At 32.2% G+C, this 27,332-nt stretch overlaps 1 protein-coding gene across 1 annotated transcript in view; it reads left to right on the top strand.

Moving 5' to 3' along the window:
* The window catches only part of Dach2 (dachshund family transcription factor 2), a 526,586-nt gene extending 502,613 nt beyond the window's left edge, over positions 1 to 23,973 (top strand). The window contains exons 10-14 of the mRNA XM_029473281.2: positions 6,894 to 7,072; positions 7,168 to 7,315; positions 9,691 to 9,837; positions 11,915 to 11,980; positions 23,216 to 23,973. Coding sequence (XP_029329141.2) covers positions 6,894 to 7,072; positions 7,168 to 7,315; positions 9,691 to 9,837; positions 11,915 to 11,980; positions 23,216 to 23,220 — 545 coding nt within the window. The 3' untranslated portion in view covers positions 23,221 to 23,973. The remainder of the gene's footprint in view (positions 1 to 6,893; positions 7,073 to 7,167; positions 7,316 to 9,690; positions 9,838 to 11,914; positions 11,981 to 23,215) is intronic.
* The last annotated feature ends 3,359 nt before the right edge of the window (positions 23,974 to 27,332 follow it).

Here is a 27,332-nt window from a genome sequence, read left to right as displayed (position 1 = left end):
GTTCAATTCCCAGCCTGTATTTGAAACTTCATTATGTTCTGTAACTTATATGTTTTTCTCTGGGCTTTATAAAATCTATAGGTGTTAGAAAATAAAATTTTCAGAATTTCCTTATTTATGAAATAATAAAATATCATGTAAGAAACAGCGAGAAAGTACATTTGTGGGCCAGAAAAATATTTTACTTCATATTCTGCATGGTTGTTATTCAAAGAGAGAAATATGTTGTATGAGTCCAATGAATGTAAGTTAACGAAAGTTCTTTTTCAAAGTCCCAACTGTCACTATAGTTATTTTAATTATTGTCTTTTGGGAAAAGGACAATATTAGTCCAGAAGCACTTCATGTCTATCCCATCTTGCTTCCTCCATCCACATATCTTCAATGCACTTTTCAACTTATATATTTATAAACAATTTTTTGAGTGGATTTGAACTGATGATGGCTTTAAGATAACCAGTGCACATATTAGCCTCTACAAGGAAGCATTATAGTAATGATTCTACATACTAAAGGAAGCAATGGTAATAATGCTATAAAATAACAATAATCATTAAGAATAATAATAAATAAAAGTTACAGGAGCTCTGGTCTCATAAACACTACATTTTGGTTAGAGAAAATAAAAATCACATAAATTCACACTATGATAAGTAACAACAAACAGTACCCAAAGGAAAAAAAATATTAAGGAGATGGTGGTAAAGGGAGTATTCTGCAACATTAAGTAGAGTGTCAACAATACCTTTAACATGCAAGGTAATGTTGATCAAAGAATGAAGGCTACTACCATAAATTAAATGCATAATCATCCCAAAACCTACTATGTAAAGGACTTCTTTAGTGCTACCTCATCAATTTGACATTATTTTTCTATTAAGATTATTAAATTTTAGTAAATATTTGAGGAAGAAAAGATGTGCATAACTCTCATTCATTGAATTTTCCCCATATAATTCTAGAAGATTGACTCTCAACCAGTATTCATGTTTGGCCACATAATTCTTGTTTATTTTTAATTTTCATATAAAGAAATGGCTTCCATTCTGACATTTTTATCACATTGAATTTTATTTATTCCCCCTCTTAAATAACACTTTATTTGGGATGATGTATGTGTGGATATAAAAGCGTTGTCCACTATGCTTTATGAGTCACTTCTGTGTATCCTTGGGCTCTATGACTAGATGACAATAGAAAGTTCCTGTACTCTCCACTCTCTTGTCTCCAAGAAATTGTTGCCAAATATCTTCTGGGATGCAAAATGGCCCTGGTTAAGGACCACTGAACTATGCATGCTCAAACACTCACAATGGAAGATGAAACAAAAGCAGTCTCATGTAGTCATATTCTAGAAAATTTATTTGTAGATAGGATGTGAGATAAGTTGTAAATCTGAAGATGGCCAAATATCTTAATATGCTCTCTTATACTACTTTTATAAATATTCCATGATTATTTCTCTTTTTAAAAAAAAAAGAATTCACATTTCATTTATTTAGAGTCATGCATTGGTCAAAAATTTATAAACAGGATTTTATTAGCCTGGAAAACAATTATAGTAGGGAACCAGTACTATCTCCTAACATTACAGTTGAGGTGACAGACACACACACAGATTTCTCACAGTCTTTAACATGATAAAAGTGAGGTTCAACTCTGTATAGTTTGCAAGACTAGATCACTTTAGTTCCCCAATCTTTGCTTCTTCAGTATGTACTTTTTCCCTATCTCAGCATGTAACATATGTTAATATTTAAAATTATATTTTTAAAATTTTTTACCTGACACATAATTACTGTACATATTCAGAGTATACATTAGGATATTTTAAAATTTGTACAGTTGTAACAATCAATGTAGTATTTTAAAGGCTTTGAATAGTCCTGTTCTAATTTATTTAATCAATGAAGAAGGAAATTGGCTCACCCTCTGAAATTTGAATTTTGAATAAAAGACTATGGATTTAGTAAAAGGGTCTTCCACAGAACATTTTTGGACATATTTATTTTTAAATTATATTCTATAAAAATCTTATTTTATAAGAAACTTTGCAGTGCATCTCACAACCCTGATAAGGAAAAGGAGAAGGAAGATAAAGAAAGCTGTATTTTCACCATTCTGCCCAATGTTTTACAATACCAATATGCACAAGAAATATTTTTATATGTTTCCACACCTAATCTATTGTGAAGCATAATTCTAAGGACAGAAAGTGGGAACTCTTTTCTGTTAGAACAGACATGGGTTTTTCTCATGCTTACCTCACAATACCAATCTCTCCTCTCCCCTCTTCCCTCTTCATGAGAGTTAGTGCCCTGATCATACTCAATTTTCACTTGTAACATACACTCTTTTCATTCCAAAATAATATGTTAGCTCTTTAATGGCAAGGACTGATGATCATAATTCTTTTTTCTGATACTTAACATTAGGCATAATATCTGTTCTTGGCATATTGCTTTATCTGCAAGAGGGTTTATTTCTAATTGCTTGTTTGGAAGGCCAATTTTATAATCTAAAGATCTAAAATGTACCTGATTTATACAGTTATTACATCTCTGTTTCATGGACTGCTAGCTCTTCATTCCTTTGCCTCTGGCTTCCTGTTTTCACTTGTCTGAAATATTTTATTTGCTATATATAAAGAAATGTAACAATTTTGAGATCAATTTTTTTCTTCCACATTCAATAATGGCAACACTTGAGTCATTGTTCAGCAGAGATTATGAATACCTCTTTATATTCATGCAGGTCACATCATTACACAGCAGTTGGTCATTTTGTTGTTATTGTTCTCCAGTTTGGAAAAGGGAAGCAGGTGCCTTGCTTGTGCTGATTGTAACACTAATGATATCGACAAAGGAGAGTCCCGAGGGCCAGCTGTATTTAGGGAAAAGCTCTCAAATCAAATAATGGAGTATAATTTGTTAAGGAATAAAACTGATGACCTGGTAGGTATCTGCATTTTTCCAGTGCTCAGTGAGTCAGCTGTGTTCAGTTTCTATTCCTGTGTCACAATTCTCAATTCCCAGAGGAAAGGCTTAGCTATGTGAAAGACAGAGAGAATAAATATTGCCGTTATATAAAACAGCTGTAGCAGCCTTTAGTTTAATTTTCAATGGGATGTTTCCATTCGGAGCATTTACCATATATTCCTTTTTATTCTACAAATAACTTTCTTGTCAACTTTTACATCTATTCATCTGGACTCTAGAGAAGAAATTAAAATAAAGAGCTTGTTCTCTAAGGTGATTCCCAAGTGCTATTTCAAAGTATTGCAGGTTTAACAAACAGGCTCAATAAAAGCAGTCTCCACTTTGCTTCAATAAATGGAGAGTTTACCCATGTCCTTGACTAGAAACTGTTGTCCTGCCTTTATGCTTTCAGTTTTTACCACTTTGTTATGTGTGCTGATAAAGGTTTTTTTTGTTTTTTTTTAATCTATACATTTTGAAGGCAGTCCTTTTAAATGAAAATACTCAATCCCAACCCTTTCTAGGACTTACTGAGAGATAATCTTAAGTGCCATTTATGTTTCCAGCGCTTATCTGTCTTTTAATTTCATTGCCAATTAGGATTACTTAAGCTCACCTAGTAAATTTCTATACAAGAGTGTATTTATCAAACGCTGAGCAAAATGTAGATGCTATTCAGACGTTAAAGATTATTATTTACTGAAACCAATACCCAATGCATTCCTTAATCATTCTTTTAACATATGATTGAATTTTTAAAAATCACAAAGAATAGTTTGACAGTTTTCACTCACATATACTAAAACATAATATACTTCTATTAGATTTGGGCTATTACAGACCTTAACATGCATTGTGACCTTGATCTGAAAAGCATGTTTGGTTAGCGCAGAAACTTAATCATAAGAAGCCATAAGTAGAATCCTTCTTCTTTACTGCCCTTTTTCTAGGACCAGAAAATTTATTGCTCATGGGACAGGTAGGATATGAACAATGGTCCAAATAGAGTCCAGGGTTATCTCATCTGTGTGAAAACTGCTGCTGAAAATCGATGTGACCTCTGCTACACTGTCATCCCAGTTCCCACCCTCTGTGTCCTATTTGTCTTTTGGTAGAAGCTTAGATCTGTGTGCTGTCTCTATGTGTCTCTCTTGGGCCAGATTATCAAAATGAATCATTGCCTGCATACCTCTTATATTTCTATTTATTTTCCTGGAGTTGACTAGGTCTGATGAAATATGATTCTTTTTGCATTTGATCTTCACTGCAGCAAGCAGCACCTAATTCAGCTGTGTCTATCTCTTTAAAGAAGAGTAATACTATTTTGAAACTTCAATCTACTGTACAGTAACATTACACACTATAGACCACACAACCTGTCTTCATAATCAATAGCAATTTTCCTCTCAGCCAATTTAATGGTATTTCTTTCATCTTCAAATAGACTTCTAGTGATTTTAGCATACTTATAATTTTGTTTTATGCATGCTGAATATATCACTTTTCTTTTCAGAAAGAATGCCTCTCAGATACTCACTTCTGAGGTTATCTGTTTGTATTGAGTGATATGTGACAAGAAATCCATTAATTGTAAATTCTATCACTGACAAAAAAAATTTATTAAGGGAATTTTATATTGTCTCAATAAGCAAAAACTCAATGTTTTGTTTGTAGCAATTGATTCTGAAAAAAAATGAATGTGGCATAAATAAATTTGCACTTTGATTTGTAATCATTAATGTAAAGATGTAGCACTTCTCTAATTGTTGTACATATTGTACAATACTTGTGAAGTTTTTCCTTTCATTGTGCCCACATAGGGAAGATGAATATATAGTTAACAAAGAAAGAAAAGCATTTCTTATGTAGTTGTGAAGTTTATTTAAAATCATTAGTGATGTTTGCTGAGACAAGTTTCAAGGTTTAGTCATTTTATTTTTCTTAGACATTATTTGAAATGAAAAATTGTTTATGAATGAAACATACAACATTTATAGTTTGCTGATTACTACCTGAATAATTGTTTACAAGTTTCATACCTACCATCAGATAATGGAAGAGACTAGGAGGGGAGAGAGGGGGAAAGGGACAGAAGTAAGGCAAGTAGAGGGGAGGGAGAGATTGAGATTCAATAAGCAGTTTAAGTTTGTTGGGCATGTTTGTGCATGCCTACAGTTACACAAGTCTTCAACACACATGAGACCGAAGTTGGAAGACCATCCTGAGTTACAGAGTCAAACCCTGGATCAAAAATCTGTAAAGAAATTTAGGTTAATTTTAATGACTCATGTTGAAATAATTAAATGCTATGGGAACACAACTAAAAGTTTCTGTAGAATATATGCAGTGGGAGAGATGGCTCAGCAGTTAAGAGGACTGACTGCTCTTAACTTCCAGAGGTCCTGAGTTCAATTCCTTGCAACCACATGGTGGCTCACAACCATCTGTAATGGGATCTGATGTTCTCTTCTTATGTGTCTGAAGACAGCTACAGTATGCTCATATACATAAAATAATAAATAAATAATTTAAAAAGGAAGATATACAACATGTAACTGTGATCAAAATGATTCTTTTAGTGTTTTTTAAACATACTCTTTGAGGAAATAATATTTATAACTGTCTGTCAAAAATAGTATTAATAACAGTTTTGGTTATTGAAACCTTTAAGGCTTCTTTGTATATTAGAATTAAAATAATTGAAAAATTTATTTTTATTTTTATGTTATATTTTCATATACTTGAGGAACATTTTTGAACATTAATATGTCATTACAGTTGATTTTTTATATACCTAGAAAATAGATTCTTCTCCCATATCCTGACCACATTTGCCTCTTCTTCCACTCATCCCAGCTCTTTGCTACCTCCCTACTCTCCCAGGTCCTCTCCCTCTCAGTTTCCTCTTCAGAAAAGAACAGGACTACAAGAGATGAAAGTTAAATATATTTTTTAGTTTTTGTTATTACATTACTGAAATTCAGAAACTATAATGAATAAATTAACTGAACTCTTATGAGTCATCTATGTATGAGTACTGAAATATTAGTAGTCGAGTTTGCTTGCATTGCAAGATTATCTCCCTAGGAAATTTTACTTGAAATCATTTAGAGTGTTCCCATTCCCAGATACAGAATAAACTTTATGCAAGTGTCATAACATATTGTTTATATATATATATATATACATACACACACAATAAATAAGCTTCAAAATTGAAATTAACACTGAAAATGCCCAAATTCTGAGCAAGTAGATAAGATATAAATTCAAGTTAGTATATTCACTCCAAGATGTCTTACCAAGCAATAATGGAAAAAAATAGTCACACATGTATTTTGATATTTTAGATTGGTGACTATTTGCAAACATTTATGAAGAATATGTGGATAAATTTAGGTGTTCTGAAAAGCATCAGTGGAAAGAGAGGCCCATTGGTCTTGCAAACTTTATATGCCTCAGTACAGGGGAACGCCAGGGCCAAGAAGTGAGAATGGGTGGGTAGGGGGGTGGGGGGAGGGTATGGGGGACTTTTGGGATAGCATTAGAAATGTAAATGAAGAAAATACCTAATAAAAATTATAATAAAAAACTATGGAAAGATATATAAAATTAATATTATATTTAATATGTTAATTTATTTATGTAAATTATGCATAAGTGAAGTTATTAAAAATAATGACAATGAGTAGGTAAGAAGATTCATACACAGACAAACATATCTGAAAGATCAGATGCCAACATATACATATATTGGTGGCAATCTGATTCTCTACTTTACAAACATGACATCATTTGAGTACCCATGACTTAGTTTTAAGAAGAAAAATGTTATATATGTCTGTTACAAATAACTTGGCAAAAAATTTGAGTTGTTAATTTGTGAACCTTCTGACATTAATTTTATCTTTACAGAAGAAGTACCAGCTCAAATCCCAGTCATGAAGTCACCCTTGGACAAGATCCAATTGGCTCCTGGACAGGCATTGCACCCTGGATTCCCTGGACCATTCATTTTTGCAGATAGTCTATCTTCTGTGGAGACTCTGTTGACCAACATTCAGGTCAACAATATTTCTATAAACAAAATAAATGTAATACAAAACATTAACACCTACATGAATTATTTCTTATTTGAGAATTTAAAACAGATAAGATGAACTGGGTGCCATTTGCTGTACTTTGACAGGGTCTACTGAAAGTGGCTTTGGACAATGCTCGTATCCAGGAGAAGCAGATTCAGCAGGAAAAGAAGGAACTGCGAATAGAGCTCTTCAGAGAAAGAGAAATTAGAGAAAACCTGGAGCGACAACTTGCAGTTGAGCTTCAAAGCAGAAGTAAGTTGAACAAATTCAATTAAATTGTGAATATTATGCAGCAACTCATTTCCTTTTTTTAATTATTTATTTCATTTACATTTCCAATGCTATCCCAAAAGTCCCCCACACGCTCCCCCACCCACTCCCCCATCCACCCACTCCCACTTCTTGGTCCTGGCGTTCCCCTGTAATGAGGCATATAAAGTTTGCAAGACCAAAGGGCCTCTCTTTCCACTGATGACCGACTAGGCCATCTTCTGATACATAGCAGCTAGAGACACAAGCTCCGGGGAGTACTGGTTAGTTCTACCTATAGGGTTGCGGATCTCCCCAGCACCTCATTTTCTTGCTAATAGAAACACTTCCAGGGATAGCAGATAACTGTTAAAGGTGAATAACTAAAAACAAATACTAGTGACTAAGTCACATAGTAGTAATAAATTATTCCCTAAACGATAATGTATACAAATTGTATTTTAAGCCATTTATATATTTGAAAACATACATTGTTATTGTCCTTTTATATTCCAACAAAATGTATATGGGTATACATATTGTCCCTTGGTCTTACATAAAACAAAACAAAACAAAACAAAACAAAACAAAAAAACCATTTACCTTTCCTAAAGCAGAGAGCTATATTCTGGAATTATAAATAAAACTTAGTTTCTCTCCTTGAGGGATTTACATTGTAAAAGCCTAACACATCCAGAAAATTTCAAAGCAAAGTGAATAATCAAATATGATTTGCATGAATGTGATTAGTTAGTTTAGCTTATTAAAGTTTTACAGTGTTAAAAGCATATCCTCTGAAGTTGATGCCTGAGTCTGAGCCCTAAAGAATCAATAGTCAAAAGTTAAAAGGAAATGCCAGCATTCATTTTAAGTATAGTGCACTAGTCAGGGAAACAACAACAACAAAAACTTCATTCACAGATGAGTGAATACCGCTTTATTTTTGAGTGGTTTTGAGTATCTCAAATTGTATGGTGAAAGATTATACAAAAAGATGGGAGTAGAAGTGACATTATGAGGAAAAGTTTTAACTGTGTAAATGATGAACTTGGATTTTACCTTGTAAACAATGGAAAATATCAGAAACTAAGCAAGGGAAAAATGTGGTTTCATTTTTTTTTGCATAGTTCATGTTAGTGAGGTGGTAATTTTTTCAACTTCTTTTTTGAGAATAGAATTACAATATTTTTCTATAGCCTCCTATATAACCCTCCTGACTTTCCTTCTAATACACGGGATCTTTCTTCCTTAATTGTTATCATATGAATGTAAGTATAGGTGTATACATATATATTCCTAAATATAGTCTTCCAGCCCATATCTTGTTACTTGTTGGTATGCTCTTTTTAAGGCACTGAATAACAAATTTATGTGCTCTTCCATAGGGAAGACTATCTCTCCACTTTCTGCTTTCTTTAGTTTCATACTTATTTTAAAGCCTTGGAGGCTTTCTCCCCATCCACTTCAGAATATCCACTCATGTTGTCCTCATTCAAGTCATGTTTAGGCAGTCATGTTGCTGTGACAAGGATGCTTATTCTTATATTACTACTAGACACAGTCTTACAGCAAGTCCCTGGTCCTCTGATTAAGATTGATTTGAGACTGGGAGCAAGAAAAAGATTCCAAATGGATTGCTTGCTCTCATTACAAACAATATTAAAGCAGATTGAGTTATCATAAGAGAACTTTTGGAGACAAAAGATGAGAAATTAGAGAAACACTGAATTGTTCAAAGTTGAATTACTTTTAACAGTGTAAGTTCAAGTGCACACAGTATAGTATATAAACTGGACAAATTTTCCTGAACACGTCACAAAACTTTCAAATTCACTTTTATAAAAGTCCCACATCTTTACATTCTCCACAAAACACTAAAGAGGAGCAAAATACATAATGCTGACTTCAGTTTCTTTATATTTCCTCATTCCCCTTCTTATGGAGGAATCACAAAGCCTAAAGTAAATAGTCAGATTGAAGTATGAAGGCAGTGGTACAAATTAGAGAGAAAATCCAGAAACTGCACACTTCACCAAAAACCAAAGGATGCCTCCTGTTCACTAAAAATCACTAACATAATAATTTTAAGTATTAAGCCATAACATAAAATTTGTCCTGGAAGATGTTCCTATAGTTTTGGAATCATTTGTTGAAATTAAATGTATTTGTACTAGAGAGCATACATTTTAGAAATATGAAAGAAAAAATAAGTTATTCAACTACAGTCAACAAAACACCAATTGGATGAGAGCTGAGACCAAAGGAAGCTAATCATACATGAACTGATATATTTATGACTTCTCTGCTACATTACTCATCAAACTCAGCAGTAGTAATATATTAAGCATACATTTGCAAACTACTTCTCCATGTTTTAGGTACAATGCAAAAGCGTCTGAAAAAAGAGAAAAAGGCTAAGAGAAAACTTCAGGAAGCCTTGGAATTTGAATCAAAGCGTCGCGAGCAAGTGGAGCAAGCACTTAAACAAGCTACATCTGGTGACAGTGGACTGAGAATGTTAAAAGGTAATGTCTAATCAATTAGGACTTCCATTTGTGAAGAAAAAAAACCTGTAGTGTGTGTGTGTGTGTGTGTGTGTGTGTGTGTGTGTGAGAGAGAGAGAGAGAGAGAGAGAGAGAGAGAGAGAGAGAGAGAGAGAAACAGGTATTATCAAGGAATATACTAATTTTTGGTCAAGTATTTTAAGACATTAATCAAACAAAAATAGTCCTTTTCTCTGAATAATTCTCAGGGAGAATCGGTTTGAAAAGTAATTCTAAATAAATTCTTTTTATAAATTAATATATTTATTCCTCTATATATCATCCTTGTCTCCTCACATACCTGATCCTGCTCTCTTTTTCCCTTCCCGCTCCTCTCTTCCTCCCAAGTCCCTCCCACCCTCTATCTCTCATGAGTATTTTGTTCCACCTTCTAAGAAAGACTGAAGAATCCATAGTTTGCTCTTCCTTCTTCTTGAACTTCATATGGTCTGTGAATTGTATCGTGGGTATTCCTAACTTTTGGGCTAATATCCACTTATCAGTGAGTGCATATCATATGTGTACTTTTGTGATGGGATTACCTCACTCAGGATGATATCCTCCATATCCATCCGTTTGTCTAAGAATTTCATAAATTCATTGTTTTTAATTGCTGAGTAATACTCCATTGTATAAATGTACCACATTTTCTGTATCCATTCCTCTGTTGAGGGACATCTGGGTTCTTTCCAGCTTCTGCCTATTATAAATAAGGCTGCTATGAACAGAGTGGAGCATGTGTCCTTCTTATCAGTTGGAACATCTTCTGGGTATATGCCCAGTAGAGGTATTGATGGATCTAGCGGTAGTTCTATGTCCAGTTTTCTGAGGAACCGCCAGACTGATTTCCAGAGTGGTTGTACAAGCTTGCAATCCCACCAATAATGAAGGAGTGTTCCTCTTTCTCCACATCCTTGACAGCATCTGCTGTCACCTGAACTCTTGATCCTAGCCATTCTGACTGGTGTGGGGTGAAATCTCAGGGTTGTTTTGATTTGCATTTACCTGATGACTAAAGATGTTGAATATTTCTGTAGGTGCTTCTCAGGCGTTCAATATTCCTCAGTTGGGAATTCTTTGTTTAGCTCTGTACCCCATTTTTAAATAGGGTTATTGATTTTCTGTAGTCTACCTTCTTGAGTTATTTTTATATTGAATATTGGCACTCTATTGGATATAAGAGTTCAAAAGTTTTCTAGTTTTATTTTAAGCTTGTAATCACCTAAGATTGTTTCAGTTGATTCAGATAGTGTGAAGTGAATTTTCAAGTAAGCCCTCCCAATACAACCTGTTTCCAACATAATCACTAGCTTGTGTAAATTATCTGAGCACAAGCATAACACATTTGTTCCTCCACTCACATAAAACTATAAATCATCATGTGCATAGTGGTTTTACTTGCACTTAGCAGAAACCAGTATCATGCACTATCATATCTTATGAGGGGAATCATAATGATGTATAACTTCAGTTTTCTTAATTGTATCTGTCATATTTTGTCATTTCGTCATCAGAACATATTGAGTGAAACTTTGCAGAGGTTTTGTTTTCTTATTTTATATATACAGTTATTTTCCTAGAATACATCTTTAGTTTATCAAATGATGCAAAAAACATAACTGCATAACTCACTTATAGTATATGAACTTCCTTTTTACATTAACAATAGAAATTCCAAAGGAAAAGATAAGAAATAGAGAGGGAAATTTAACAAAACAAAAAGTATTTATGTGTTTAGCAATGTGTATGTATGTATGTATGTGATGTATATAAGTGTGTATACGTACATAAGCACATAACACACTCACTCACATAATATACCAACGATTAAGGAAACAGACGGAATTTCAAGGATTTAAAGAGAGATCCTAGAGGAGAGCTTGGAAGTACAAATGGGAAGGGGTCAATGATTTCATTATTATAATATAAAGAAAAAATATAAGAAATAATTTAGAGAGCAAAAGATGTTTGCAGACCAGAAAAATAAAATTTTGCTCAGAATCAGATGGAATCAGGAAACACAGATTTGTACCTTATTTCTGGATGTCAATTCTTTCAGATTCTGGAATTCCTGATATTGAAATAGAAAACAGTGGAACGCCGCATGACAGTGCTGCTATGCAAGGTACTACAAACAGCACTCTCCTTCCTATAAGTGCATAATGTGTGATCCATGGAGGCAGGGTAGAGCAGGAAAAAGTTCCTTCATTGCCACATTTCATACCCTTAAAATATGTCAGCTTTTCATACTCTGACCTATGAAGCAATCTATAGTGAACTTTACTAGAGAAATACATATATGATATATGATAAGACTTTGAAAACTCCTACTAGTGTAAGTACTTAGCTATTTTATACATACAATGTGAGCAAAGTTTTTTTCTGGTTAGCTACTAAAAGAATATATTGTTACATGTTATTAACTTTCTAAAAGTGGAGAAATATGTAAGAAATCTTTCATAAGCATGATGTGCATGTGACTTATAGACTTCACTTCTTTAGTGTTTGTAAATGGCAAAAATACAATAATCACAATCTATGGGTATTTAAAAGTTTTTCTAGACATTCTTACTAATCTTCAAATTTTGATAGTGATTTTAGAAAATGTATATAGACATAAGAGATGATTCGTAATTTTCAACTTGCATGATTTACATAAATAGGTATATCTTTCACAATATTGTAGAAAATTCACCATAATTAAATGGATGAAAAGTATCAATATAGCATTATATCAGACTACACAAGCCTCTAAATTAAGAATAACATTTAATTACTGGAAAGTTTCCTATGCAATACGATTATAGATTTTATTTCTTTATTTTTCTATAAATTGTATTTATATTCACATTTATTGCATAAAATTAAAACTGAATATACTAAAAATATGTCTCTAAGATAGTTTTCCAATCTTTCCAATACAAAGAAAGATACTAACATCTTTTCCACTGAAAGATTAATAAATGGATGCTTTTCTGCTTTTAGTTTGCATCCATGTGAAGGCAACAGAAAGGGAGTGATCATGTGCTAACTGAGCAGCTTCATAAAGTTTAAAAGCTGCTATTTCTATAGTTCTTAAAGTCTTTTTATAAATCCAGAAGCATCAGATCTCATGGACTATCTGATAATGCTTAACATTGAGGCATCTTAAGAGCATAAATAAATTACTCTAATTAATTGTGAAAAACACACGTGCTGAGCTGGTTCAAAAGTGTTTGGGATGTTTCTTAGGCTTTTTTGTTGCCAGCTTGCCTTCCTCCCACACTTTAAACTTTTAAACTATTGCATCCCATGACATTCATTTTGTGGAAAACAGTGGAAAGTAGACATTTTCCCCTCCTCCTCTTGCTCAACATTTAAGCAGAGTATGCAATAAAATTCCTGTCATTACTTTTTGGAAAACTAAAGTGAATGTCTTATGTTAAAACGATAGTAGAATTACAAATCATATATATATATATATATATATATATATATATATATATATATTATATATATATGCAAAGTAAATTAAAATAGAATTAACTGTTTAGACAGTTTACCACAGCTAAATTCATAAAGTGCCACAGTGCCACTATTAGTGAGTCTGGTAACTAAGGTTCCTGATATATGCATGAATAATAGCCTGAAGTGTTTATTTGCTCACTTCTCAAACAGTAATACCCAAATACAGGCACAATTGAAAAGCCCAAGGTTTGGCTGTGCCCCTAATTTGAATGGAATGTGAGATTAGTGTTGGAACTGAAAGGAAAATCTAAACACACTACCAGTAGATTTTACCTACATTACAATTTATTCCCATATTCTTATACAAGTCATTATAGTTTCTATAACTTATATGATGCCTTTAGTTGATAGAAATAATATTTTTCTCAACTCCAAGATAAATGGATGTTCAGTTGTCATAAATTTCCCTTATTACTTAGTTTCTTTGGGTCTGTGGATTGTAGCATGGTTATCCTGTGCTTTATGGCTAATGTCCACTTAGAACTGAGTATATACCATGTGTGTCTTTCTGGGTCTGGATTATCTCACTCAGGATAATATTTTCTAATTCCATCCATTTTGCCTATAAAATTCATGATGTCTTTGGGTTTTTTTTTGTTTGTTGGTTTGTTTTATTTTTTGTTTTTCTGTTTGTTTTTTGTGGTTTTTTGTTTGTTTTGGTTTTTTGAGACAGGGTTTCTCTGAATAGCCCTGGCTACTCACTCTATAGACAAGGCTGGCCTCAAACTCAGAAATCCACCTTCCTCTGCCTCCCAAGTGCTGGGATTAAAGGCGTGCGCCACCATGGCCTGCTAGATGTCTTTGTATTTAATAGCTAAATAGTACTATATTGTGTAAGTGAAAAACATTTTCTTTATCCACTCTTCAGTGAGGGACATCTAGGTTGTTTCCAGTTTCTTGCTTGAATATAAACTTTTAAACTATTGCATGACATTCATAATGTGGAAAACAGTGGAAAGTAGACATTTTCCCCTCTTTTTGTTCAACATTTAAGCAGAGTATGCAATAAAATTCCTGTCGTTACTTTTTGGAAAACTAAAGTGAATGTCTTATGTTAAAACAATAGTATAATCACAAATCAAAAAGAAATTTTTAGAGTGTATGTAGTGGCATACGTCTTTAATTCTAGCATGCAGGAGATAAAGTCAGGTGGGTATCTGTGATTTCCACATCAGCCTACTTTATATTTTGAGTTCCAAGGCATCTAGAACTACATAGTTAAGATGTCAACTTCAAAAACAAAAAGGTTTTGTCAACAAAAATAATTTGTATTGTCAGATGAATAGATATCTGAAAATATGACCAGAATTAATTATAATTATGGTGCAGAAAATAAGATGAGTCTAGTAATTACATAAACACTTCACATTAACCTATCATTTTAAATATTCATAATTTTAAGATGTATTTTATCTTCATTCATATTTTTCAGAATATGCATAGTGCCTGAAAACATGAAATTCAAGCTCAGCTATTATTTTTCTATTCTTGCTAACAGTTGTTTTGATATGCTCTATTTTCAATTTTATTTACCTTGAGCTGTTTAAATATTTTTCACCTCCCTACCTTGCTCATTTTTGTAGGTTGAAAGATTTCTTCCTTTCTTTGTTTGTGAGAATCAATTCATGTGTGCCAATACAAGACCATTGCCAAAACTCATCTGCATCACAGGATACAGTTCAGGCTTCATTGATGTCCTTTCTCTTCCTATTGTCGATATAGCTCTGCTGGATAGAAATCTATCATTAACCTAGTGCTCTTTCTTTGAAATTCAATTAGTTCCACTGTGACATCATCTTAAGAAGATATAAAGGGTACTTGGTAAAATGTTGTACCACCACTCTTAGAAGCAAAACAATCATAACCAATTTTATCACATGTCCACATAAATTTGAATACAGATAAACTACTCTGGATTATGGTATCTTTTAGGAGGCTCATCGATTTGTTTCCTTTTTAAAATGTGCTTTTAGAATGGGAATGGGTGGGTAGGGAAGTGGGGGGAGTATGGGGGACTTTGGGGATAGCATTGGAAATGTAATTGAGGAAAATACGTAATAAAAAATATTAAAAATTTAAAAAATGTGCTTTTAATGTTGTTTGACAAAAAAAAAGATAACACACATAGACACCCTTAATTAAAATAATTTCGCATTTCAGAAGTCTATGATTATGTCTCCACGTAAAGGTTTTCATGTGGTCAACAGTGTATTCACTAGGGTGATTATGTCCACAATCTTAGGAGCAGAATTTTTCAAAGGAACACATTGTGGTCCAATTCAAATTCCTCTAACTCAGCTGGGGACCTGCAAGACAGCACATCAACCATCTTATCAGCCAATCTCTGCTTCACATAAAATAAACATACCAGGTGTCATTAAGTGTACCTTCAGATCAATGATTTTTGCAAATGACCTTTAAGTGGCATTTGTGTGGTACATTTTTGCTGATAAAAGCAAATTAAATTAGCACAACTACAAGTGAGCTGATAAAAACTAAAACTGAACAGCAGTCCCATTAGCTAACAAAGTAATATTTTCTCTTTACTGCATTCTGCCATTTAGTTATTATCCTATTGGAAATCTAATTATAATCCTTTTACTCCCCAGTCAAACTTCACAGTTTTTGCAAGCTTAGCACTGACAAGTGATTTCATTACATTTGATTGCCCATGCCCAGATTGACTTAACTTCACTTGGAGACCTAAAAGCCCTCTCAGTTTCTCCGATTCCCTGTTTGCACATTACTGCAACAGCTCCTTTAATTAATTAGCATGAACAGCAGTAACATGAACTGCTGAACAGAAAAGAACATCATTTTATGATCGCAGGGAGAGTTCTCCTTTTGCGTGTTTATACCTTAGTTAACTTTTGTATGACTGTATTTTGTTGTTAAGAGTGTTGTAGAGTTGATAGTACAAATTTCTTAAATTTAAAAAAGTGACATCATTATCATCTTAATAAAAATAAGAAAAGCAAACATGGGATATGAAGCTTCTACATTTTAAGTAAAATTTAGCAGTGTATATGAACTATCTAGTCATAAAAAAACAATAAAAATGAATTCATAAACTACAAGGGCATTGTGAATAACTGTGTCTATGCATGACACTCTGTTGGTCTGAATATAAGGAAAAGAAGACAACAAAATAATGCTAAGAACTGAGGTTTTGTTTTTGTTTGTTTGCTACAAGTGAAAAACGTTTATGAATAATTTTTACATTTAATTCTCAATAATTTTGGTTAATATACAGCTATTGAATACAAATTTTTTCAGATATCTTTCTTTAAAAGCAAAGCAATTTCCAATAATTTCCCTTCATTTGTGACCAACACTATCAATAGAGATTAAATTCAGCATATTTACCAAAGTTAAAAATGTGTAAAAATATGCTTACTAGATTATTTACTTTTTCTAAATAGTTTTAGTTCAAAAACATGAAACCTAAAAGCTTCCTGGAATGGAGAATAATCAATGTAAGATATAAAATTTATGATTTCTTCAAAATAGTATGCCCTAAATATGTCATTGAAAAATTGAAAACAAAATGTCATTTGAAAACAGTGAAAGATATAATTTTAACCTTTACATATTAAAAATACTTTGTTCACAATATATTTAATACATGTATATTATACAATACCTAATATAAATTCAATATCAACTGTATGTAAATATGTATTTATTTCTAAAGGTACATTTTATATTTTTTTTATCGTCCCCAAATCAACAGAAACAGTATTTATGTTTCTGAAATTTTAATATATCTCCTCTTTGCTCTACACATACTAACTCGAAGCAAACATACTCCAAATGGTTAACAATCAATCTGATAATTGCTAGAACAATTACCCACATTATAGAACTGTGGTTGTTTAGTACAATGGTAAGAAAATTGCTAGTGTGACTACAAAATATGATATGAAAAGATATATTTTATATGAATACTCATTATGGATATATGATTTTTTTTAAATCAGTAGAATTTCTCTATTAAAGGTCTTTATTTTAAAGCCTTGGACAGTGTGTTCTCAAGCTGTCTTTAGAGATTCCACTGACTGCTTCTTGCCCTAACCCCTTCAATTGTTAATTCCCTTCATGTGATGCTTCTACTGTGTTGGAAAGTATGCATAGTCTTTCTAATGCTCTTTTTTTTTTTTTTTTTTTTTTTTGGTTTTTCGAGACAGGGTTTTTCTCTGTATAGCCCTGGCTGTCCTGGAACTCACTTTGTAGACCAGGCTGGCCTCAAACTCAGAAATCCGCCTGCCTCTGCCTCCCAAGTGCTGGGATTTCTAATGCTCTTCTTGAACAGTGAAAACATACCATTTTATAAAGATGCTTAACATCTCAGGGAATAGATTATTGAAATGTGAGTCAGCTTATGGACTTCCTCTCAAATGTTTTCTTTGATACTAGAGTGCTGCACTACTATCTCAGTCAGTGTTCCAATCCTATGAACAGACACCATGGCCAAGGCAACTATTATAAAAAGCCATTATCATAATGGTCAATGGCCAGGAGTATATGGCAGCAGGTAGGCAGGGGCTAGATAAGTAGCTGAGAGCTGCATCCTGATTGTCAAGCAGGGAGAGGGGGGAGAGGGGAGGAGTATAGGAGGGATGGAGGGAGGAAGAGAGAGACACAGAGACAGAGTGAGTTAGGGACTAGTTTGGGCTTTTTGAAACTTCAAATCCAGCCTTAGTGACACACTTACTCCGAAAAGGCCACACCTACACCTCATTCTTTTTCAAACCACTACAATTGCATATTACTGACATAGTACTGCATCTGCCATCACAGAGAAAAGATTACACTAGAAGCCCTATAAAGTAGCTCCCAGTGTCTTTCTATAAATTGGCAAATATAGATGGGATTTTATTTTTCTCTAAGTTTCATTAGATGTCTTGAGTATTTTTTTGTTGTCATTATTACTCTCAGGACGACTACCTCTTAATTTTTTCAACTCTCTAGATTTTTATCTTGGTCAGTCATGCCCTCCAGATTATATTCTGCCTCTCTGCTATGAAATACCTGTTACACTATGATCCAGATCATGTTTCTAGATCCTTCCTTAGGAAGATGTGAAACTGCTTGATTATTTATGGCTTAGTTGTCATAAATAGCTTGCACCATATCATTTCTGTGTTAACAAAAATCATTTGTCCTGACACCCAAAATGTCAGTGCTTATCATGATACTGTTAAATTTCTTGTACTGATCTGAGGCTCCCATACTTACAATTCCAGCTATATTTCACTTATGTAACAGATGAAATTATAGTGATAGAAAGATAATGAGAATTGAAAACTGAGACCCATTCTTCTCCCAGCATTTGCAGTCTACACAAGTTTCTTCTTTCATTACCAGTGAGGGAGACTTGATTAGCATCTCTCTAGTGGCTACTATGTTAAGACCCATTTTTATAAATACAATATATTTTTTAAAGATTTATTTTTTAACATTTTGTAATTGTGGGTATATCTCTATTTCTGTGTGGGTATGTATACATGAGTGTGGGTGACCACAAAGAATAGAAACGTTTAGATTTCCTGGAGCTTGAGTTACCTACAGTCGTGAACCATTAGAATTTGGTTCTGGGAACTGGTCTTCAGTTCTTCGTAAAAACAGGAAGTGTTTTTAACCACTTAGTGTCTCTAGGCCCTATTTTTTAAAACAAGTATCAACTCTACCATACATTAAAAAAAAGCAAGTAATCTTTGTTAAAAAGTTTTTAATGTTCATTTTCATTCTTAAAACACTAAATATGTAGTGTTTTCATAGAGAGTTCTATTCATACTACCATTTTCTTACTGATTTCAAATATTAAAATTATTATATGATTGCCACTTGAATATACAGTAGTTCTGTGCCAACATTTTTATTATTTTTGAATAACTTTATACTTTAAATTTTGAATAGTGTAAAAATGAAAGTCAATTCATAATATATGCCCAGTGATGTGAAACTTTGTGTCAATTTCTGACAACAATTTGCTCTAAAAATAATATCCTTATTTCTTTGTTTTAAAATGTGTAATTAGCTCAATTTGAAACTATGGAGCTAACCCAAGAGAACTTAGTTTGCTTGCTATAGACAATGGAAGTGAACACTAGCCCTGTGACTAATTTCCCTCTTTATATATTACTATTGATCAATGCTTGTAATGATTAGTTAGCTCGATAGGGGATTTACTAGAACTCCAATATTAAACTATTTAGAGAAGCATATAGTTAGCTTTCTTTAGTTTGTAGTTTACATTATCTAAAACTAACAACAATTTAATAAGCACATGAAAGTTATATTTTTAAATCTTAGTAAACTAGCTGCAGATGGAGACAAATGTGATGCCTTTTTCTACTTAAGGCTGTGAAGTGTGGCAAAATAGTAATAGAATTGTTTGATTTTCACACTAACAACAGTACTTTAGTTATGTAATATGGATTCCGATTTCCTTATTGTTTGGTTTTAATTTAAAATTTGCGTCTGTTTGATCTAGTAAGCTTTTTCTTGTTTATAATAGTCACATAACAATTTGTTTTGGAAAGGAACTGACATTACAGAAAAATAGTTTAGAATTTGATGAACATTCTTCTTGTTCCACCAAGCTTATATTTTACATTTTAAATATTTGAAAATCAACTTTGGCATTCAACCTTATAGAATGCTGTGATATTTGTTAGCAATGTAAATGATTACCAAGGCAATATTTTCTCCAGTTTCTCACCTTCACAGAAAGCATAAATTTACAGGAAAACATTTCTTCTTTATATTTCTATTTTTGAAAAGATATTTAAATGTTTTGTTGTTTCTGAAATTATTACAATATTTTAATTAGATGCAGATCTTAGCAGCTTTAAACAATTTTTTGATGAGTGAAGGAAAACCTAAATCGGAGCTAATAATCGACTCTTACCATCTCCTATTAACTGACGTTTAATTTTCCATTAGGAATGTTTTTACAAATCTTTTTTTACAAATTAATCTTTTTCCATTACTTCAATTTTTCATTCTTTCCCATATTTTGAGTCAATTCATTTACAATTATTTTAATTTTTTTTCTTATCATTTTAGTAAACAAAAGTTGTAGCAAAACTAACCATACTTTTAAATATATTAAAATGCTTCCATATGTCTTCGATATAAAGAGCAAATAAATTTAATCATTATAAAATATTTTATAAATAAACCATATATAAAATGTTTTATAATTTACATTTTGGTAAAAAGTTAAATACATTTATACCTTTAGATTATTTAAGTTAACATCCTTGGAAAAATAAACATAAAATTTAAAACTTGCTCTCTACAGGAAAATTGTAAAAGAATATGACATTCTGCAAGTGACATGCATGTTGTAAGTGGCTCCTGACCTAGTTCAGTAGCTCAAACAAACCAGCTTTTACTTGTTCACCTTCTTTTTCCCTGCTGGAGAGCAGAACTCAAAGGCTTTTAAAATTTTTGATATGATTCAAAATTACCAGTCTCTTCTTAGCACATAAATTTTATTGCAATTTTAAAAGAGATGTGTTGTGTAGGAAGTAAAACAGAATTATTTAAAGAGCACCATTAGCCAGGTTTTCTCAATTAATACCTTGCCAGCCCAATACTAATCATTAGAAGTCTCCATCTTACTTTCTCATCAATATGTCTGATCCAAACTCTGACACGCATGACAAGGTAAAGTTGTCATTATTGCTATATTCTATTAAATATACATGAAGTAAGCATTTGGGTTTACATAGGTAGTTTTCAGTAGAGTTGAAATATTTGCCCTATAGTTATCATTTAAAGCATTCTGTCAACCCTTTACTTCTTGTTATATAGTTATAGTACCCATAGTCCTGTACATTGCCTTTGGCAAGGACAGAAAGCTTTTCATAACCTTGTTTGTAAAATAAATCATGCAATAAATTGGGGAAAGTGTGTAGTTTATCATTAATTCAGAAAATTAGGACAACTAAAAATATAGATATAAATAACCACAAGTAGACTGAGCAGGTAGTATTTATGTGTTCAGGAATATATGTATATACATATGCATAGATATATGTAACAACAATAATGAAAAAGAAACCATGAATTTGAAGAAGCCCAAGGAAGGGTAGCGATGGGGAGAGTTTACAGGCAGGAAAAGGAAGGGAGAAATGATGTAATTATATTATAATCTCAATAAATACATTCATATTTTGAAAAGGGAGCAAGAGATGATTAAACTCTGTTCTCTTATCATTTCTATTTTTTTTTTGTTTTTTTTTTTTTGTTTGTTTGTTTTTTCGAGACAGGGTTTCTCTGTATAGCTCTGGCTGTCCTGGAACTCACTTTGTAGACCAGGCTGGCCTCGAACTCAGAAATCCGCCTGCCTCTGCCTCCCGAGTGCTGGGATTAAAGGCGTGCACCACCACGCCCGGCTTATCATTTCTAAAAAAGGAAAAAGAAAAAAGAAAAAGAAAAGAAAAAGGCAAAGAAATTGGTGACCTGTAACTTGTGCTAGGTTTGATTCTAACATAAATCTCATTTTTTTTTTACAAATAAGAATGTGAAGTGGTTATTATTTTTTTTTAAATTAATTAACATTCTAACAAGCACCATGCAATATCTGAAAAGATGATGTCATATGCTTTTTCTCCGTAGACATAGAATAAATCAGATCCTATAGCATTTTATTATTTGAATTGTCTTGCAGTAGTATGCTTTCTCTACTTTCAAATATGTAGGGCCATATTTATACAAAGATATTACTTAATTACAACAAAAGCTACCTTCATTACTGTTGTTTAGTGAGAATAACAAATATCGAGTTTTTTCTACAGTTGAAATAAAGTTCATGCAATTCATTTTACATATAATTTGAATTTAATGGCTCCAAGACAAAATTATGTTGATTGTACCCCCATATGATTTCATCTTTCTTTTAAGTAAGGTAGAGAACCATGATCCATCTGTGGTAATTCTTATTTCAAATAATATAATCCTTACTTAAATTCATAAATATATGAATAATACAGCAACTTAAAAACACACTGAACTTGCTAGGTGAACTCATTTGTAAAAAAATGTTACAAAATAAGGTAGCCACTACAAAAGACAGATCTGAAAAACTAGGTTTTCTGTGATGAAGCTTATTAGCACTTAATGACTCATTTTTGTTTATTTAAGTGAGCAAGTGAAAAGTTTCCACTTGAAAGGAAACATTAGAACAGTGGAGGAAAAATTTCATAACAGCATTTTGCTCAACACATAAATTAAACTTCTGAAGACATTATAGGTATCTATTTGGTAATGTTCTACACGAGCAGTTTTTAAATAAACATGCTTCCAGGGAAGGGAATATCATCTAGAAGTAACACTGCAAACTTTACCAGAGATTTTTGCCACAATAGAAAAATAATATGGATCTTTACTGATATTTTCACTAGGAACAGAAAACAACAACAACAAAAAAACATCATAAAGGCTTTGTTTATTCAGCTCGCCATGCATATCACTTCAGCATATAAAGCAGCAGAGCAGGCTCAAAGAACTCATAAGCATACTGTGACTGAGCACTACCATTTAGATCACTTTCATATTGTTAATAGCATGCATAGAGAATCAAGTCAAGTTTTCAAATTACTGCACATCTGAAGTTTTTTTTTTTTTTCTCATTTTGGTAAATTTTATTTTTTTAAGAATAAAAGCTTCCACTAAAAATTAAAGCTGATCAAAATGTAATTTGTACAATTGATTATCCAAATGCTGACTATTTTATGTCTATCTATCATAGGAAATACTATATAAATTGAGTTTTTAGTAAAATCTGGATTCTCTTTGTTGGAATGACATTTTGACAAGGTCTTATTGTTTTTCTGTGCAGCCTGAACACTGATGCCGGAACTCCAAGTGATCATAGACACGGATAGGGTGTTGTAGCAGTTACCTGCTTACTTAGTGTTGTGATTCTTTACAATTCATGCTCAAATTCTTTTAAAATATGGAACACGCAATTACTATTTGTTCATAATTGTTGACTAGAACCTTGAACATATAGGAAAAATGTATTAGAGAATGGTCTTTGCAAGATTTTACGGGGCAATTATGATGACTGAACGTGATATAATATAGTTTCTTTACCCATTTCTTCCAACAAGCTACTAGTGCTTCACAAACATTATCACATTTATCCACACAGCAGGTTTGTAGTGGGTAAGTAGGTGGCACAATTTTGAAGATGGATAAAATGATATTTCTAGATTGTATGTAAGAAAATAAAATATAGAAAAATCTACTTTGAGCTGTGCCTATTATGGAATAACTTTCTAATTCTCCAATACATTATTTAACAGTACCTTTATTAGGAGACAATTTATTGGTACAAATGTTGTCGTGGCTTGTGAGCTCACTTTGTAGAAGAAAGTGTGCCTGATTTGTTCTCTTAAAAAAAAAATCATAGAGAGCTTTAATACTTAAATAATGCCACACCAACATTTTCCTTTTATTTGGTAAGATAGAGCAAGTTATCTACTCCCTTTCTACTAGCACATACCTTATCTATAAAGAAGACAATGATAAAAACTGATCCCAGCCTACTAAATTTGCGTTCTTTACTCTTCTTTCTTCCTTTTGATCACAAACTTTGCTTCTTTTATAATAGTACCAACAGAAAAAAATTGTATGAATAAAACCCACAGATACAAGAAAAAATAAGAAAGATATTATAGTTCATTTTCATTGTGAACATTTATACTATTCATCCTCTGATCTAAAACTAATCAGGTAACTCGCATTTCAAAAGATATATAAATGGTTCATTTGGCCTGAATTGTTCAGGAAATGTTTTAGAATATTTTTGACAGTTTACTTATTAAAGACCTGGCCATAAACAGGCGATATTAATTATGACCATTTTTATACCTCCTAAGAATCTACTACATCAGTATTTGAGTCATTTTATGACACTTCTCAAGCATTTGCATTGCACCAGCAAAATCTTGTTCATTGTGTAGTATCTACCCTAGTGTCAAATTCTGTTGTGACAAAAGTTCTACTCATGTAAAATACCAACTGATATTTTATTCATTTTTCTAATAATTAATTCCTTGTAGTCATATATGCAATTTCTTTTGGAATGACCAATAAACTTAAATAATTTTAAAAATAATACATTAATTCATATCAATATGATATATTACTTGTTTCACATCCTGAAAAAAATTTTCGAAGTTATAAAAATTTTGCTTTTGGTAGTTTCTATGATGCACACATGATTTACTTGTACACAATCTATAATGTTTCATCTGATTGCATCAAAATAATGCAAACTTAGAAATAATTGATGAACAATGAAATAAAATTGGCAATATCAAATATATGAATGAAATAACAATGACTCATGACAAACAGAACTACATACATAGTCACCTTTTCATTATATAGACAAAGAACATATACTGAATAATACATAAAATTTAATAAAATTTTCAAGTCGGGTCACTTAAACGTACAGTAGTGTCTTTTTCACTATTTTAATTCAAAAGTAAGAATCCTGTTTTTCTGACATTTTCCCACTTGTTTGGCCTTTTTAATGGCGCCTGATGCTAGGTGTTCCTTTCTTATGAACTTTAGATATATAATACAGAAGGCCAGTATCATACTTACTGGATCTGAAACAGCCAATTTTGGTTCTTGATGGGTTCAACCTATCATCAGAGGGTGTCCTAATAGAGAAGACCACATGAGCTTCCTATGCCATCCCAAGTTAGGCATTTCTTCATTAAGGGAAAGATTGCACAAACCTATATTTTTACTTAAAATACTGTTATATCTGTAATAATTCCCCATTTTGCCCTTTGGATAAATATTGAAGCAGTATACTTATTGCCAGCTTTCCACAAGTATCAAAGTATGTCGCTCCTTATGAGTTGCAAAGAGCCTAACATTCTGCTGGAGAGGAGCTTTTCATTGCTTTTCCTTATCTATAATCATGTTGACATACAGAATGCATATGAGATAATATCTGTTTGATGTTCAAGTATAAACCCTCTTAAACTATGAAGGAGTCAACTACTAATTAGCTGTTTCCTATTCCTAATGATGTGAGCATGGCAGATTTGGATTAAAATTCAGCTACAGCTCTCTTCTGTTTATGGTTCCAGATGTTTTTGTTTTATCTAGGAGTTTACTTTGACAGCTACTACTAAATGATAAATCACTCATATTATAGCGGAAATGCATTTTGAAATTGAAACATGGCAAACTTTGCGATTGTTCTAAGGAACAGCATCGATTACTAGGTCATTACTTGTTCCTTCCTTATAATCAGTCTGTATTGGAACACTCAGAGCAGTAACAGAAGATGTCTCAATATTACAGAATGAGCCATGCTGTTTAGTTACTACTATCCTTAAAATTTGGGGCATTTTTACTAATGGCATCTCAACTTATTGTATTTTGAGCAAAGCAATTGATTTACATCATAATGTTGTCTTCTTGGTGGTTTAGTATGTCTCTTGATTTGCAAGTTGTTGTGCAAACTATTCCTAATAAGCTTTGTAAGTGGGCACATTTAATGAAACTTGTGGCCAAAAATGTTTGTCTCTTGTAACAAAGATAAGAATTAAACAAAATAAAGTGAAAGATTTTTTTCAAAAACTGCATTTTTCCAAAAGACAGTGATTGTGTTTTCCATTCATTGCTGTGTTTATATGACTTTTTAGGTGACATTGTTTGTTTTACTCTTGCTTTCAAATTTGTAATGTTCACATTTTGTCCTGCATGACTCAAGCTTTATTATTATTGTATAAATTCAAATCCTAGTAAAAATGAATGACATTTGACTTTGAAGAGCTTTTTATTGATTTGGGGACTGTGTGTACAGAGGATGAGGTAGATGGTAGAACTGAGTACCTAGTTGGTCAATATCATCACAGAAACTTGAACTATGTAGAGGCTAGGACCTCATTACAGAGCTCAGACTGCATGTCCAAAAATTTAATCTAAACAGTTTTCTGGGGTTAAAGATTACCAAACTATTAAAAACAAAAAGACTTTTATGTTCTGGTTTCTGAAACATTCAAGTTAGTTCCATGGCTTTCTTGTACAAATGTTTATTTACCTGCTAATGAATCCCTATTCCAGCTTTTCTAATTAACACATAATATAAGTTTTTCTTCTATTACCTTGTATCTCCTTTATTTTTGGTTTTGAAATAATTGCCACAAAATTCCATTAATTTTTTTAATATGCAATATTCTCCAAAAATATATTGTAGAGATTTCCTCCTTATAACTCAAAACCTTTTCCAATATGTGTTAATATTTTAAACAAGGAATATCAGTCAAGCATGATAATACATGCATCCTTATACATAAGGAGGGCACATTTGTTTTACAAAAATGTAATTTTAAGTATTTACTGGACATAAGTAATAGATTTGTGCTGATTTATGAGCACATTCTTTTCTGATTCCTGTTCTGTAACCAAAGGATAATTTTTGTTATTTAGCTAGTGAAACAAGCAGGTCATAAGCCATTATAATGGAAAAGAGCAATTTTTTAGCCTAAAGAGGCAGAATATAATATAATTTCTTTTTCATTTTCAATAATAAAATTTAACTATATCTATCAGTTGGTATCTAACTAGCAAATGATATATAGTTTGTATTACAAATGTTTAAATGAATATTGGTTTTACCACTTAAAATTCAAATGATATTGAAAACTAGTCTCCATATGGTGTGCACGGTCTTAGAATGAACCTGGGCAATAAAAATTCTAAATGTACAAAGTTGTTATTATTTTAGAGCCAAACCAGGCAATATCTTTCCTTCTGGTTTTGGTAAAGCACAGGAACTTCAAGTGTAATATTATGTACAAGAGTAAAAAAAAATATAAATCTTTATAGGCATTATAAAATAGTTTATGCAGAAAGTCTTTATCGGTTTCCAGGTCTTCAATGCTGTGCAAAGAAGAGGAGCTATAGCATGAAATTTACTT

The sequence above is a fragment of the Mus caroli genome, unplaced genomic scaffold (assembly GCF_978045245.1).
Source record: "Mus caroli unplaced genomic scaffold, Mus_caroli_1 scaffold_5, whole genome shotgun sequence".
Taxonomy (NCBI): Eukaryota; Metazoa; Chordata; class Mammalia; order Rodentia; family Muridae; genus Mus; species Mus caroli.
The sequence above is the reverse complement of the archived record's forward strand: the minus strand, read 5'-3'. Positions and strand labels throughout refer to the sequence as shown.